At 45.8% G+C, this 16,945-nt stretch overlaps 1 protein-coding gene across 3 annotated transcripts; it reads left to right on the forward strand.

The window, feature by feature from the left end:
- Positions 1 to 231: 231 nt before the first annotated feature.
- On the forward strand, positions 232 to 16,285 carry ago4 (argonaute RISC component 4). 3 transcript variants are annotated; one of them, XM_086136033.1, is made up of 19 exons: positions 232 to 417; positions 4,762 to 4,933; positions 5,027 to 5,147; positions 5,332 to 5,513; positions 5,672 to 5,808; positions 6,441 to 6,575; positions 6,756 to 6,843; positions 6,974 to 7,121; positions 7,228 to 7,347; positions 7,479 to 7,640; positions 9,808 to 9,956; positions 10,110 to 10,294; positions 10,397 to 10,556; positions 10,680 to 10,851; positions 10,940 to 11,083; positions 11,823 to 11,957; positions 12,063 to 12,164; positions 12,315 to 12,514; positions 12,610 to 16,285. In XM_086136033.1, the coding sequence occupies exons 1-19, from the start codon at positions 399 to 401 to the stop codon at positions 12,716 to 12,718; spliced, it is 2,640 nt and encodes an 879-aa protein (XP_085992159.1). In that variant the 5' UTR covers positions 232 to 398; the 3' UTR covers positions 12,719 to 16,285. The 3 variants fall into 3 exon arrangements, with proteins under 3 accessions (XP_085992159.1, XP_085992160.1, XP_085992161.1); XM_086136034.1 differs by having other exon boundaries at positions 9,823 to 9,956; XM_086136035.1 differs by lacking the exon at positions 232 to 417 and adding an exon at positions 2,833 to 3,100.
- The last annotated feature ends 660 nt before the right edge of the window (positions 16,286 to 16,945 follow it).

A 16,945-nucleotide genomic window follows, 5' to 3' on the forward strand; every position in this document is an offset into this window, starting at 1 on the left:
CTGTAAAATACATAAGAATTACATCCAGTTCTTAAGATAATCTTCATTTTATATTATGATTTATGAAGCTAAATCGACATTTCAAACGACTAATTGTCTATTATGTGTTAGCGTTATCTGCCGTCATTAAAGTTTGATGAGCACCTGATGAGCTCGCGCATGCGCACATTACAATTGAAGGCTTCCCACTCGCGCATGCGCAGTTACAAATCCCCAACGCCAGAAGCGGCAGTATCAGTAGTTGGGGTCAGCCAGCCCAGTCAACAGCACTCTTCGCTGTCTTTTATTCCATTTTTTTTCTTAAATTAGCCACTTTAAGCTTCGCGATACCGCCCCCAATTTCAGCGTCGGTACGGAGCCGCCAGGCCGGGACAGAGTCGGAGAGAGAGGCCTCGGCAATGGAAGCGCTCGGACCCGGTAAGAAATGAGACAAATGAGAGGCGAGCTATTACGCGGAGAGATCCGCGCTTGCGACTCGTGGGCTCAGGTGTGCGACTTCACTGGGGGCCGCGGCTGCACTGAGGCCTCGAAGCACTGACGGAAAACAAACACAGACCCACCCCGCGTGTCTCTCTGCGTGACATTATCGACGTGGGGTGTTCGAACGTCGAATGCGTGTGTATTGTGTGTGTTCTGCGACCATGCCCGTGTGGTTTTATTTATGTGAGGCACGCACGTCTCGTCGTGTCGGAGCTGGTATTGTGTGAGTGGGGATTTAACTAGGACCTCCTTCCTTCCTTCCGCGTCGTAGTGTGTTCACACGTTTCTTCATTTCGATTAAAACCGCGATGTTTTTGGACAGTGACAACAGGCCCTCTGGCCGACGTTCAGTCAATCATGTCACATATTTTTTCCCACCCTTACTCTCGAGCCGTTTTGTTTTTGAGCCATCGCGACAGCGTGCTTGCTTTCCGGGGCTGCCTTCGTTCGAGATCCGTCACCAACAAGAAAAGAGGGGTAAAAAAGGCAAAGATTGCCCAGGAAAACTAAGACGTTTAACAACTCGCTGGTGATATTTTAGTGGCCGTGTTATTGCATGGGGCTCCTCTGCCTGGCCAGCTGCCATCCGCATGTGAAGACACAGCGGTACTGGATGGATGGCGCTTTTCACCATCACAAGGCTGCAGGCATGCTCCATGTTACTCATCTGCTATATGATAACAAAGCCACTTCCCGGCTGTGCAGTTATTGCAAGGAAGCGTGCACCCTACCACTCGGCGATAACAATTGCAAATGTCCCCCCCCCCCCCCCCCCCACACACTTTTTTTGTAACATAAACACATCCTTCCTCTTGTTTGTAATAGACTGCTTTGTTGAGAGCAGATCAACATTTTCTAAAATGTATTAACGCGCATGACTGTAAAGCATTGGTGTGCTTTTTTTTTGTGGGCAGTCAAAATTGGAAAGGCATTAACAGATCCTGGTTTTGTGGAATGTCCAAGGAAATGGGGAGGGAAAAAAGTCAATTGGACAAGTATCCACAGGTGTGTGTATTCACACACCATGGAAGCTTTATCATGTTTGTTTCCCTCGACTATTCCGATTTTCACAAAATTGTAATCAAACCAGATAATGCACTGTTACAATTTTAGAAAACTTGCAGCAGAATGCAAATGAAGTGGACCATCGCACAATAAAATGAGCGTAGGCAACCCGCACGCCAAGCAAATGAGCACCGGGCATCTCCAGGCGTGCACCTGCAACCCTCTAATGTAGTGGTTCTTAACTTCCTTACAGGTACCGAACCCAACCAGTTCATATTCACGTTCACCGAACCCTTCATTTGTGAAAAATAAAAATATGATTTTTTTTAAAAAACAAATTCAAGACATAAAAACCCCACATTTATTAAAAACAGAAAAATAATAAAATTACATGGCATAATGTAGTTTTTTTTTAAATTGTATGACATACTCTCACGACTGAGCGAACAAAATTTTCCCCACAGCACTGATTGGACAAGTAATTTAATGCGATCACCTGCAGCCAGCGATTGCCAAGTGGGCGCGTCATACCAAATTGACATCTTGAGTCGGGTGTGTCTCCGTCGAACCCCTCAGACCGATTCACCGAACCCCTCGGGTTCGATCGAACCCGGGTTAAGAACCACTGCTCTAATGGGTTTTGAGGCTCCACATATAGTATGCTGCTCTGTATTACTTATCAAACCACAAAAATTTGGTGCGGCGGTCAAGGAAGAGGCAGTTTGCCGTAATGGGAGGAGAGAATAAAGGAGAAAGTCAAAATATTCTGACAGGCACTGCATGTAATGATTTAACACACCTTCACTGACAGCACCTGTGCATTTCGGTGACAGAGGCGCTTCATGCTGTGCTTTCGAGCCCCAACGAAATAATATTGTCTCACATTTCTATCTTACAAATTGCACATCATGTTTTGGTGTGACGATTTGCAGTGATATGCTGTTTTTGGCTCGCTCATTAAAATCCTCCGCATACAGTGAAGTTTAATGCATCTCCAAATGTAGTTGCTTCATTTGCAATGAAAATAGAACATTTCAACATGTTGTCAGTGTAAGGGCAGAACTTGGATACTGCTTTTTTTGTTGTTGTTGTTGGATCTCATGAAAACGCAATTCTTTAATCCGGGTATTTGCAGTTGTGGGTATCAGTGCCCTGGCCGCTTAGATCGCTTCGGTCTCTGAGTCATCACCTGGTCCGATCATCATGCTCAGTAGAGCCTCGGCTCTCCAACTGCTTCATCACGCTGTGGTTACCAGGGACACATCAACATGAACATAATACATTCGTGCCTTCATCACTGCACATGTAAATGCAAGGGGGAGGGTCAGAAGTGTTACAATTTTTTTTTTTAGCCCCATTACCACCAAACAGTGCTGTTGGGTGCAGATCGGTGGCATGCAAGTGGAAAACGGCTCGTATCGTGCAGGTTCCCAAAATAATAGGAAGCTGTATTTAGTGACAGTAAAATGCACACCTTTCAATCGCCGTTGTCATTTGTTGAATCCATTAGCGGACTACGGAATGTCGGCGTGTTTACGTGGCTCTCACCATTCCGCCTACACTCCCCATGATGGCGATGGAAGCCAGATTCAGAGCAGAACTGTGCCACTTACCGGTAAAGTAGCGTTTTTTTTTTAAATATTTTTTTTCTCCGGTGGTCTTTGGACATTAGGTGGCCATTTAAATGCAAGCTGAGTGACGCACACTGACTACAAAATCAGCAGAAAGATTGCCGAATTGACTGTGTTCAGGAAAAGCGTGTTTCACTTTCATTTTAAATAGGGAGTCGCTTAGTACTAAAAAAAAAAAAGTCAACTAGTTATTGGGGTCATATTTTGTGATGAGCCTTCGCTGTACTTTTCCAAGTATCAGCCAAGGAAGCAATAGATAGGTTGAAGCTCTTATTTTTTTTTTTTATGCTTCATGTAAATGATGTCGAATGCACACTGAGGCTTCGATGTTTTTATACCCCGGCAGAATTTGGAATATGTGGAGGTGTGCGGCGCATTTCTAGTTGAGCGCCGAGCTAACTTAAACTCGCATGTTACGACAAGACTGTATCGTGGCTCGATCAAGGCCACGTCGGGAAAGAAAGGCACCGCGCATTGTCAAGAAGGGTGAGTCACGCGCAGACAGTCACACAAAGGTAACAATAGCAAGGCAGCAATCAAACTACCGCTACTATGCTGGAGGGGTGTGTAGCTGTGTGGAGGAGGGTGTCATTTGGGGGCCCGCTCTTGATGGGGGGCATACAGGCGACTGTGTTTTGGGGGAGGCAATGGGGTCCTGATTGTCTGTGCTCTCGCGCCTCACTTGTTAACTGGAGCGTGTGGCTCCATGGAGTTCAGCGGGACCCCCACATTAGGCTGGCAGTTGACAAAAGCATTAAGCACCCCCCCACCCCCCACCTTTGCCCTTCCTACCACCAAAAGTGATGACACTGAACGTCTGCGTGGTCATGCGTGTCCAATGAATTCAAAGTGAAGATAAATATAGTGATCATGTTTAGGCAGAACTACGATTACAATGCGTTCATCTCCCCATTTGGATGGAAATTTGATGTGAGGGAGATGACTCGGTGTGTGGAGGAGGGAGCTGCGATATGGCACATCGTTGGCTTCGTTTCACATAGATGACGTTGTGCCGAATGTGACTAAATTCTGAGTAAATCATACCAAGTTGTCCTGGGAGTGGAAAAAAAAAGATGATATCTGCGGCTTTTACAAAATGGAACGGTAATCCCAGACTCTGCGCACCACCCCTCCATATGGCATTGCTGCTGTCTGTCTGAGAGAAGCCTCGGCTTTGTCTCGGTGTTTGAGGTGGGTGCCCTCGTATGTCTGGGTGGATCTGGGGGTGGGCTGACTGATAATTGGAAGGCATTGTTTCGCCGGCCCCTCTTTGACCCACATGGTCAAGGGGGGCAGAGTTCTGGATCAATTGCGGCACTTTTGCGCCGTGCCTCTATGTGCGTGCGCGTGTGTCTATTTCAGCGCAGGCCACCCTGATGAAATGGTGAACAAGCCTGGCATTGAGACAGTTGAAGTTTAGCATCTTGATTAAAAATGTATGGCAGGCTGATTGGACGCTCTAAATTGAGCGACCCTAGTGAGGATCAAGCGGTTCGGAAAATGGATGGATGGATGGACTTTTTTTTTTTTTTGCTTGACCCCCCCCCCCCCCCACCCCAAAGAATCTGCACTGCAATCGTTCTCATGTCCTGGGCAGCGTGCGTCAATGTGCTTTCCCATAATGGCTGTTCCTTCCTGTCTCCAGGCCCGCCTGCCCCTACCGCTCTGTTCCAGCCTCCGCGGCGTCCCGGCCTCGGCACGGTGGGGAAACCCATCCGTCTCCTGGCCAACCACTTCCAAGTGCAGATTCCCAAGATTGATGTCTATCACTATGATATTGACATCAAGCCTGAGAAGCGGCCGCGGAGGGTCAACAGGTAGCTTTGCACACATTTGGACCCCCCCCCCGCATTAGGATTGCGTGATGATTTTTCTAGTGTAATTTTTACACCCATTTTCTTGCCTTCCAGAGAGGTGGTGGACACGATGGTGCGGCACTTCAAGATGCAAATTTTTGGAGATCGACAGCCTGGCTATGACGGGAAGAGGAATATGTACACGGCACATCCACTGCCAATCGGAAGAGACAGGGTTAGTTTCTCAAATGAGCTCCCCTTTTACTCAGAATGGTTCAAACACAAGTCAACGGGGCACTCGTAAGGCACCGCTCTCGAGTTCTTAATCCTCCTCTCTGCCCTTTTGGCAGTTATTACTTGTCTTGCTGTTGTCACCCATCTCCTTGCTCTGTGGTTTAAAGTTTCTCCGTCACGATTAGGTGGATCTGGAGGTGACCCTACCGGGCGAAGGGAAAGATCAAACTTTCAAGGTGTCCCTGCAGTGGGTGTCCGTGGTCAGTCTTCAGATGCTCCTTGAAGCCTTGTCCGGTCACCTGAACGAAGTCCCGGAGGACTCGGTTCAGGCTCTGGATGTCATCACGCGGCATCTCCCTTCCATGAGGTCTTCATTTATTTTGTCTGTTTACAACACGTCATTCAGTACATGTCGCTTCTGATTGCATTTCGCTGTTTAGGAGTCTTCAGCTGGATTCCACGCTATGCAAGGGATTTTTAATTTTTTTAGTCTGCAATTTTTTTTCTTGGCGTCTCTTTCCACAGATACACTCCGGTGGGCCGCTCGTTTTTTTCCCCTCCCGAGGGCTACTACCATCCTTTGGGCGGAGGCAGGGAAGTGTGGTTTGGTTTCCACCAGTCCGTCCGTCCCGCTATGTGGAACATGATGCTCAACATCGATGGTAAGCCTGTGCTGCAACTCTGTGGCTGACTTCAGATTTCACAATACAATTACTGTGAAAAAGGGAAATGTTCTAAATGTCTCATTAGGGTGATTGTTTTTTTTTTCTGCAAAAACGTAGTTTCTTTAATCATGTGTTACATCGTCTTTTCAGCACCTCCCACAAATGCAGTTTATTTAAATTAAAAGTCCCATGTGTAGCTTGACCAAAGCTTAACGTTTAGGTGAACAATTATTGTACCTTCACAATTCCAAAACGTGTGAAAAGTTGGTTGTTGTACTCCAGCAACCTGCTGAGTAACTCCAGCTCGATAGTCTTTTTGCTCTTGGTCTATTGTTATGAAGATCGGCCTGATGTGTGCACAAGATTTGTGGCGGTTCCATTACGGAAAGTCCGATGCACTATTTCGACCCAAATATTTTTCTTGAAATAGGACCTTCAGCCTGACTGCAATCTGTCCGAAGCCTCCTAAAAAAAGCATCTGTACATCATGCTTTCCTCTTTTTGCCTGTTCCACTTGATCCCATCCTCGCCCCCCCGCGACGATTTCATGCACAAAATTGTTCTGCTCGTAGCTACTAATGAATGGTTACTCTTGACTCTTGGATGTGGCGTCTCTCTTATCCTCCCAGTGTCGGCCACTGCTTTCTACCGTGCTCAGCCCGTGATTGAATTCATGTGCGAAGTTTTGGATATACAGAACATCAATGAACAGACCAAACCCCTGACGGATTCGCAGCGTGTCAAATTTACCAAGGAAATAAGAGGTGAGCGTTGGCTAAATAGTGTCATGTGAAAGGATTTCACATCTGCAAGATGCGCACATGTAACATTACATCCTCGCCGGTCAAGATTTTCTTGTATTTCCAACTGGCACACTGCAAAGTTTGCGAAAATTGAATCCTGCTCCTTTGCGTTGCCGTTGCGCTGTTTTCATTTTTGAACAGGCTTGAAAGTGGAGGTCACACACTGCGGTCAGATGAAGAGGAAGTATCGCGTGTGCAATGTTACACGCCGGCCAGCCAGCCACCAAACGTAAATGACCTCCAGATATCGTCACCTCGAACTTCCAATCTCAAGCAGTTTTGTTTTTGGAATTTGCATGAAGACGAATTGGACTGTGTTGTTTGTTTGCCGTTGATCCGCGTTGTCCTTTTCTGGATAGGTTCCCCTTACAGCTTGAGAACGGCCAGGCAATGGAGTGCACCGTCGCTCAGTATTTCAAGCAGAAGTACAATCTGCAGCTCAAGTATCCACATTTACCGTGTCTGCAAGTCGGGCAGGAACAGAAGCACACTTACCTGCCGTTGGAGGTGAGGAGGAGATTCTTTTTACACTTGAAACATCATTCAAAAAAAAAAAGAATGAGCGCTCACTGTTTTTTTTTTTTTTTTTTTGGTATGGGCGCTTGCAATGTAGGTCTGTAACATCGTAGCTGGACAACGCTGTATCAAAAAACTGACAGACAACCAGACGTCCACTATGATCAAAGCGACCGCACGCTCCGCCCCTGACCGACAAGAAGAGATCAGCAGACTGGTGAGTGAAGATGTTTGGAATTGCCACTGGGTCTACGAGGGGGATTCTGTCAAATGTTCGAACACAAAGTAACCACATTACCGTATATTCCGCCCGCCTCTTTATCCTCACCTTCTCTTCATCTCGCCCAGGTCAAAAGCAACAGCATGGTCGGGGGCCCGGACCCGTACCTGAAGGAATTTGGCATTGTGGTGCACAATGACATGACCGAGGTGACCGGTCGAGTGCTCCCAGCGCCCATGCTACAGTATGGGGGCCGGGTGAGTACAGACACAGGGAGGGACTGTGGCAGGGTGAGTATCGGGACGGGGCGACACTTTTGGGGATACGAGCCAAATGATGAATGAATTGGGTTGGCGTTACGTCAGAGCGAATGTTTGGACAAAGGGCTTTTCTTTCCAGGTTTGCAGGACGAGTTAACGTATTGAGTTACCGATATTCATGCTCGCCTTATTCGTGCTGAATCAAAATAAACACACATGGCTTTATCAAGGGCCGAACATCACCTTAAAAAACAAACTCCCGTATTTCCCGCACTATAAGGCCCGCCTGAAAACATTCACTTTTCTCAAAAATCGACTGTGCGCCTTATAAATCGATGTACCTTCTAAATAGATCGATATTCTGATTTCTTGGGCATAGTATTTTCAAAGCTCTTTCAAGCGCTTTGTTGCAGCTGCGGCCGGTTGTGAAAGCTCAATATAAATAAAGCTATATTTGGCGTAGCTCCATCTAGTGGATGCATAGCGCAACCGCAGCCACTATTGTTACTTTTGTTCTCTGCACCTTAAAATGCGGTGCGCCCTATATATGCAAACAGGCCGATTATTGAAGGTGCGCTTTATCGTGCGGAAAATGCGGTGACGAGTGCAGCGATTAAATGAAGTTGCCCTGCAAGACCTGGAACTAGCCCTGCGTGGGGGGAATCCTGTGGTGCAACTCAGCAGTCTCGGTGTGCAGATCCTCGCTACCAGGGGTTAGTTTTCCAAAGGCGCCATGTGAAAAACTGGAACAGTTGCCGAGGGTGCGCCGGTGTGCTCCATCGTATTCCACGTTAATCGACTTGACTTGATCATATGATGCATTAAATGGTGTCGTTTTAATACGCCGCTAATTGTGGAGCTATGGTATGTTATTTGTAAATGCTGAAGATGACCTTTTATTAGTCCCACATTGAGGACCTAGCTGTTGCGCAAATAACCGATATAATAGACGGTAAAGATGTTAATATGTACACAAAGTTTAATTTCTTAACGTGTATGGGGTGGTGGGGGGGGGGGGGGGGGGTTATGATATGGGTGGCTTTGGTCTAATCACAAAAAGACTGCTGATTCACCCACCGAATCTCAATTCAGCCATCCGGCCCGCATCTGGAGAGAGGACGTTAAATTGCGTGCTTGAAAACAAAAATTGGCTGTCAATGTTCTCATGCTGATCCATGTGGAAATGCTGAGATGTTTGCATCCGTATTTGAACACTCGAGCCTGCCTGTCAACTTAACCCAGCACGATGCTCCTCTTTAGTAAGAGAGGCTGAATGGGGATTCAGGGATTGCGAGGAAGTGAGTGTGAGATGAATGCGTTGCCACGGGGATGTCGATGAGACTTATCACCCAGCACGTGGCCAGCAGTAATTTTTTTTTAAGCCACTTGAGGGTCAATTTGGCTTTCATTCAGGAAATAAAACTGACATTCTGCTGACACGAAACGTAATCCTGATTTCTCTATTAGCGTTTGGGAGGATTTCTCCATTTTTTTTTTTGTTTTGCGCTTGATTTACAGTCGTTCAAATTGTTTGATTGAAGTGCTCAAACCCCGCCGGCGCTCTTTTCTTCCGCTCTCAGTTGAACGCTTGGCCGTTTGCCACCTGGGACAGCAAGTCTAATCGGCTTCCAGTGAACACTTTTAAATGTGGACTTGTCAAATCCTTTTTTAAAATTTTCTCATTGCTATGAATGAATTGTATTGATTTTTCATTTAAAAACTGTATGCTGTTTTCTTTCAATTGTGGGGGGGCACGGGACAATACTGCCTAAAGTCACACACTTGATCTGGGAAAGGCTCATTTGTAACATACTCCATGACTTCATTTCGACATAATCCTTGACTGATACCACGTTTGTCCTTTAAAACTTTCAATCCAAGTCTGTATTCGGGTATTTCTTTCAGAATTAGAGAAATGCTTCGCCCATGCTGCCGCCAAATGTCTGCGATTAACTACTCGGGTGATTTGCTCAGGGGCCTACGAGGCTCTTAATAGACTTTGGTAAAGCTTGTTAACCAAGTAGAAAGCTTTTTGGATTTGGATTTACAACCTTAGTGAAGATATTGTGTGTGTGCAAGTCATCCCACAATGCGAACGGATTTGATTGGAAGACAAAACATAAAGCGCGCTCCGTTCTTCATGCAAGTCAACCTCGTGTATCGGCTCGTCCAACCGGGGGGTTGACTAAGAGGGTAGGGACTCTCTCCGCAGAATAAAACGGTGGCCACGCCCAATCAGGGCGTGTGGGACATGAGGGGCAAGCAGTTCTACGCCGGCATCGAGATCAAGGTCTGGGCCGTGGCTTGCTTCGCGCCGCAGAAACAGTGCAGAGAGGACCTGCTGAAGTGAGTGCCGGACTGGATCAAATCAGAAACGTCGCTTGCTTAGCTTTTCGTGCGCTTGAAGGCACGCTTAGTCCGGGCGACGACGTTGGCGCTTGATGGAGAGCCTCGGCTGGCTTCTGCTGATCGCTAATGAGCCCGGCTTCATTTTGCTAGGAGCTTCACCGACCAATTGCGTAAGATCTCAAAGGATGCCGGGATGCCCATTCAGGGCCAGCCGTGTTTCTGTAAATACGCGCAAGGAGCGGACAGTGTGGAGCCCATGTTCAAGCACCTCAAGATGTCCTATGTGGGTCTGCAGCTTATTGTTGTCATCCTGCCGGGCAAAACGCCCGTCTACGGTAAGCGCACCATTTTTTCTTTTTTCTTTTGCCCCATTGCACGACGTAAAAGGAGATGAGGCTGAAATTATTATTTGGTCACCTGTGGGTTCTTCTCCGCAGCTGAGGTGAAGCGGGTGGGAGACACCCTCCTCGGCATGGCCACCCAGTGTGTTCAGGTGAAGAATGTGGTCAAGACGTCCCCACAAACTCTCTCGAACCTCTGCCTCAAGATCAATGCCAAGCTGGGAGGCATCAACAACGTCCTCGTGCCGCACCAGAGGTCGAGGAAGCCTTTCTTCGTTTTATTCTCTTGGTTTGCTTTCCAGCAAATATGAAAAGAATCGTTTGCTCTTCCGTGACTTTTTTTTTTTTTTTGGGGGGGTGTGTGTTTTGCCTTTTTCAGGCCGTCCGTGTTCCAGCAGCCCGTCATCTTCCTGGGTGCAGATGTCACTCACCCTCCAGCAGGTGATGGGAAGAAGCCGTCGATAGCGGCGGTTGTGGGCAGCATGGATGGTCACCCCAGCCGTTACTGCGCTACAGTCAGAGTCCAGACGTCCCGTCAAGACATGTCCCAGGTTTGTAAGCGCTATTTTTTTTTTTTTTTAACCCCAGAAGCAATGTCACCCTGTCTTTGGAAACGACAAGACTTTCTGGACTCTTCAGGAGCAGCTCTTCAGTCAGGAGGTCATCCAAGATCTGACCAACATGGTGCGGGAGCTCCTGATCCAGTTTTACAAGTCCACGCGCTTCAAGCCCACTCGTATCATCTACTACCGGGGCGGTGTGTCTGAAGGCCAGATGAAACAGGTTCTGCATTGCGCACATCTTCTGTCTGCTGAGTTCCTAATTATGCGTGGAGGAGTGCAGAAAATATGCTTTCCTTTTGACTCTTTTTAGATCACTGCTATGCGTCTCAAACTGCTTTATTTATCAGCTACACCTGCGGCGTTTAAAAGGGAAATGACCAAAGATTACAATGCATATCGCACAAATAATTTTCTGAGTGAAATAGTTGATTGCCTTGTGGAATGAAAACATTTCAAGAAAACTTCGGGGAGAGCGTCATGCGTATGTGAAAAGAAAAAGGATTTGTTTAAAAAAAAAAATCTTTCAGCCCATGCATTGTATAAAAGACAAGTTGATAAAGTCTCTGCCGGGATTGAAAGTGGCGGGTGCATCTGTAGTTGCCCGAACCTTTTTTGCAGGATCTTCTGTCATGTATCGGGCTGTAGTTCGGCCACCCCTAACCGATGCTCACACCTGGAAATGTTTCCCACAGGCTGATCAATTTCTGGAAATTTGGTGAACGGCTACAATTTTGCTGTTTTTAGAATGACTAGTTATGATTTAAAAAAATAAAATAAAAGACAAACTCCCAGGTTATTATAGAACCTATTGTAATACCCCATGATAAAAAAATGTTCCCATAGGAAACTGGATATTGAAATGCAGTGCATGAGAAATATTGTTTGACGATTAACACTGCTACTCAGATTTTTTTCCATTTTATTTTTTTAAGAACAGCCCTGTGTTTTTTTGTTTTCAGGTAGCATGGCCGGAGTTGATCGCCATCAGGAAGGCGTGCATCAGTCTGGAGGAGGATTATCGGCCCGGCATTACCTACATTGTCGTGCAGAAACGCCACCACACGCGCCTTTTCTGCTCTGACAAAGCTGAGAGGGTCAGAACTGTTTGCATATATATATTTTTTAAATGTCGAACATTCATTTTATGATTTTAAAACTACATGATAAACGGTTGTGTTCTTTCCGTGTGTCACTTTTAGGTTGGGAAGAGTGGTAACGTGCCAGCTGGCACCACAGTGGACAGCACCATTACACATCCGTCGGAGTTTGATTTCTATCTGTGCAGCCACGCTGGAATTCAGGTGAGGCAATCGACTGTAAATCCCAAAAACTAATTTATAGCGCAATTCCATTCTGAGTTCATACGATTTGGTACTACTTTTGGTCATGGATGATCACGTGATGTCAACTCGGAGTCAAGGTACCACTGTCAAATCCATTTGCCACATCAGGGTACCAGCCGTCCATCCCACTACCACGTCCTGTGGGACGACAACTGTTTCACGGCCGATGAGCTGCAGCTCCTCACCTACCAGCTCTGCCACACGTACGTGCGCTGCACGCGCTCCGTCTCCATCCCGGCGCCCGCCTACTACGCCAGGCTGGTGGCTTTCCGTGCCCGATACCATTTGGTGGACAAAGACCATGACAGGTGAGCTTGCAAAAACGTTGGAAATTGTTAATTGGTGTCGCGAGACAAACATTTATTTCCATTTTTTTTTTGTTTTTTTTTTTTGGGTCTTGCAGTGCTGAGGGTAGCCATGTGTCAGGCCAGAGTAACGGCCGTGACCCCCAAGCTTTGGCCAAGGCGGTTCAGATCCACTATGACACCCAACACACCATGTACTTCGCCTGAACTTGGGAGCCTATCCGCCCGTCCACACTTGGACTTCCAATCCCGTCTGTATTTTTCATTATTATTTTTCAAATCCATTCACCGCTCGTCTTTTCCTCGTCGTCTTGTCCCCTCTCATCATAGTCACTTTTCCCCTCAAATGTGCATCGGAGCGACATTTTTTTTGGACGGGATTCTGTGTCCACTAGCTTTCGAATGAAACGAGGCTCAGTCCAGTGTTCCCCCGAGTCAAGTCGCCGTCCTAACCAGCAATTCAGCACTGCAAACCCGCAGGGGTTTCCAATGCGCAGAGGAAAATGACAGGAAAATAGAAAAAAAAAAAAAAGAGACACATACATACTACTACTAATTGAGCCATTATTTTGTGTTTGATTTCATTTTATTTTCTGAATCTGAATGTCTGCACTCGTATTTTTAAGATACACTGAGCTATGGAGTATTTCGGCACCACTTGCGTCGACTAAGCTCTTTCGCTCTCCCAGCTAAGCAGGACTCTGATCTACTTTTACCTCAAAGCCCACCAGGGCAAAATCTGTCACAAGGTCTTGGGTTTTATTGGGTGGTCGGGAGGGAACTCCAAATGAGGAGATGGAGGGGGGGTTTGACCTTTTGAGAATGAGTATATATACAGTACATATATGATATATATTTTTTTCCTTTTTATGAGTGTGTTTTAACTTTTTTCCTCCTTGAGTCTTTTACAAACGAGGTGACCTGGGTGTCCATACCCATTCCTACTTTCCTCCCATCCTTGCGAACGAGTAGCCGGTGTATGCGTGCGCGTCTCTGTAAATACGTTGTGCTGTCGGTTTGAGTGCGTTTGCGTGTCCACATGCTTTTCATGGCAGGCCACTGAATTGTAAAGGGAAATTGAGGAGATAACTGCTGTATATGCCTCAGATTTGTTGTTGTTGTTTTTTTTTTCCTATTCACGCGTACAGTACATATAAAAAGTATATTTACATCTCTAGAGCAGCTTTGACAGAAATGACTTTAGCAGGCCTCGTTCGAGGCGTCGTGGGGGGGATTTCTAGCAGTCCTGGGTCACGTATTGATTCACATCGGGTAACGCCTTGACGACGACGGGCGGGATTTGCACACGCGCGACGATTGATTTCCAGTTGTGCGTGACATTTCATCTGAGGGACAGTGATGTCGGAGGTCGGGATCTGTTTGGCGAAAAAAAACAAATGGCAGCACAGTGGTCGTATCAGCAGTGTGACAAATTGGATTTTTCTTTGGACCTGATTATCTGAAAGACTTTATGATGACACTGCTGGAATTTTTTTATATATATAAATATCTTTTAGTGGTAATTTTTAGGGCCAGAAAACAGTCGTGTATATATATTTTTTTGTTTTGAGGTCTCATTTCCAAATGACGGCCAATTCATTGCACTGACCCGGGACGCTAGGCAAGTAACAGAGGACACTCTCGATCTCTATTACCTTTATGCATTTATACATACGAATCAATAAATCAGATTTGTAAAAAAAATTTAATATAAGGATGTTTTTGTGGTTATCTTTAAAAAATCCCAACTGTTTAGAATTTAGTGCTACCGTTGATGACGTCGTGGTGGTTGTCGGTGTTGTAATTGTTGTGATTTTTTTTTTAAGTCGGTTGCGGTGAATCTTTTTCCAAGTAGTTCAGCGGTTGCAGGTCAAGGGCGGTTGGAATTTTGTTGTAGCATCCCGGCTAATGGCGAGGAGATGTGCCACCCCCTCACCCCCTCCCCCTGGCATGGATAAACTCATGCTTCCTTTGTTGGTCCAAGGACAGCTTGAAGCTTCGTGGCAATTTGGGGCTTTTGTGTAGCACTCCGTAGTGATGAAACAGATCTGCCTCTGTGTGTCACTGTGTGCCGGTTTTTGACCAGTTGGCTGGAGACAATCAGGGATCGTACTTGTAGTGGAGCTAGATTGGGTGGTTGGGGGTGGGGTTGTTTTCAAGCGGTTTGCAATAGGCAATGAGATTTTTTTTTTTTCTAATTAAATGGTTTCAATGACTGTATTTGATGTTTACCCCTTTTAACTCTTAAAGTCTTTGCTATACAAGGTGTGAGTTTCTCATTCTCATGATTTTTTTTTTTTTTTAAACACTGGATTGACCGAATCGACTTTAGCGTGAGCACTGCCCACTTAACACCCATGAAAGCATTGCTTGCCGTTCGGTAGTTGCGCAAGCGGCGCCCTCAGAGCGTTGCTTCTGGAAAGCCGACAGTGCGCGGGCTGGCAGTCGCCGTGCACGCCTCATCAGGGGGGTACAGCTCGAGGTAAAACCCTTTTTGTAATAAACCACCCGTAAAGCAGCAGGTTTATTCGGAATGAGTTTGAGCACTTACCTGTTGAAGGCGTGCGCGTTGGCCTCAAGCCGAGAGAGAAGGGTGGCTTGTCCGGAACTTTGGAACGGCGTGAAAGGAGGCACTTGAAGGCAAATGGGGCTGTTTTTTAATATTCATTTTTGCCGATTGAATATTTCGCCGAAGGCAAAGTCGGATTAACCGTCGTGTGCTGTTCGTAAAAATGGCAGCACAAAAGCAATATAGCCCAGTTGGATGGTGAAAATGCAGGAAAAACAAAGCTGTCGTTCTTGCCATTGTGGTTTTTGGTCTACTGTCGTCCCTGTATTTTAGTTTATTTTTTTCCCCCCCACCACGTTTCATTTGCTTGTATCAATCAGTGGGGATGTGCATTTGGTGGTATAGTTATAGGCTTTAGATCATTTTCATTAACTAGATTTTTGCTTGCCTGCATGCCAAACTATTCTCCTACTTAAAAGGAAACAAAAAAAAAACGTTTTTGGAATCATATTTATAAGGATAAAGAAAAAAAATCAAAATCTTTTTGGGTGTAAATGTTGATCACTTTGTTGAAACTGTTTAGCAATATCTGTTTTTTGTTTAAGATTCCCACACAATGTCAATTTTGTTTTGTAAGGCGGAGACGTGTTGTGGGGGAGAGGGCGGGTCTGCTCTTTGGGCCACGTTCAAATTCAAACGAGGTACTTTGTTCAAATACGGGCCAGTTTAAGAGCACCCCCTTCTCCTCTTTACCTAGTTACAGTTGTGATCCTCCACATTGTCTTCTTCGTGGTTTGTACCTGTGGCCGAGCCTCTTTTTTTTTTTTTTTTTGGGGAGTCTCCTGTCTCCATGGCAACACCCCCCATCCCCTAACAAGTCGCATATTAGAAATAAAAAGTTATTTCTGTCCCAAATGGGGAGAAAGCATGAGAAAGCTCTTCAATTCCCATGATCACTTTGTTATATCACTTATCTTTAATGGAGTTCTTTATATTTTTTTTTTGAAGGGGGGGGGGCAACTTGGCTCTACTCTACAATTTTGTCAGTGTTCTCTAATAGCAATAGAAAGTATTGGAATGCTTCAATCCAATGGATGGAGCTGTCCAACACTTTCTGAGCTGAGTTGGGGCATGTTGTAGAGCCCCCTCCCTTGTATTGGGCCATTCACACGGTATTGCTCAAGTACATTTTTTTTCTTTTTTTAGCCTGCAGGGAACTCTTGTGTTAATGTGCAAAGTAATAAATTGGTATTTTATGCCCGTAACATTGTGTCTTCTGATCATTTTTGCTTTATCAGGCCTCTGTGTGCATCCATTTTGTCACAAGAGGGCGTTTTCGGCCCACAAATCTCACAATGGAGACCGCCTCCCGCTCCCTGTGTCCCAACCTGTTGTCATGACCACTGTTACCTCGGTGAGCTGTGCGACAGAATAAAGGAAACCCGAAACACAGATCTTCATCATGACATATTTAATTCATGAGCGCATGGAGGTTGGGTGTATATAATGCAAGTGGGGGGAGAAGAACAGTATTGATTTAAAAAGTTTAAAATGCCTTTTATGTTGGATATTTTACCCTTAAAAAAAAAAAAAACAATTCCATCACAATCGCGTAGAAATCACACGGCAGGGTCTCAAACCCCACCCCCCCTTTTTTTTTTTTTTTGGTCAGGGTACAACAGCCGACGTTTTTACTTTTTGCTATTTTCAAAATGACTTAATACTTTCATTGTGGTGTTAAAAAAAAAGCAACTTTTGGACCTGCTCCTTTTTTAAAAGAAATGTGCCATGACGTGAAACTGCACGTACGTCTCCTTTGTCGAGGACCCAATGTTATCAACCGATCCACCAACCATCCATCCATTTCTACCTCCTTTTGTTACCCACCCCCCCACTGCATCCATGTGAATGGGGGACACGGTCAG

This window comes from Hippocampus guttulatus, chromosome 18, assembly GCF_054856545.1.
Source record: "Hippocampus guttulatus isolate MCC_2025c chromosome 18, RoL_Hgut_1.0, whole genome shotgun sequence".
Lineage (NCBI taxonomy): Eukaryota > Metazoa > Chordata > Actinopteri > Syngnathiformes > Syngnathidae > Hippocampus > Hippocampus guttulatus.

Coding starts and splice junctions, on each gene's coding strand:
- ago4 (XM_086136035.1), top strand. CDS start 2,881: ATGCAAGTGGAAAACGGCTCGTATCGTGCAGGTTCCCAAAATAATAGG. Junction 3,101..4,761: donor CAGAACTGTGCCACTTACCG/GTAAAGTAGCGT, acceptor TCCTGTCTCCAG/GCCCGCCTGCCCCTACCGCT. Junction 10,852..10,939: donor CCCGTCAAGACATGTCCCAG/GTTTGTAAGCGC, acceptor TGGACTCTTCAG/GAGCAGCTCTTCAGTCAGGA.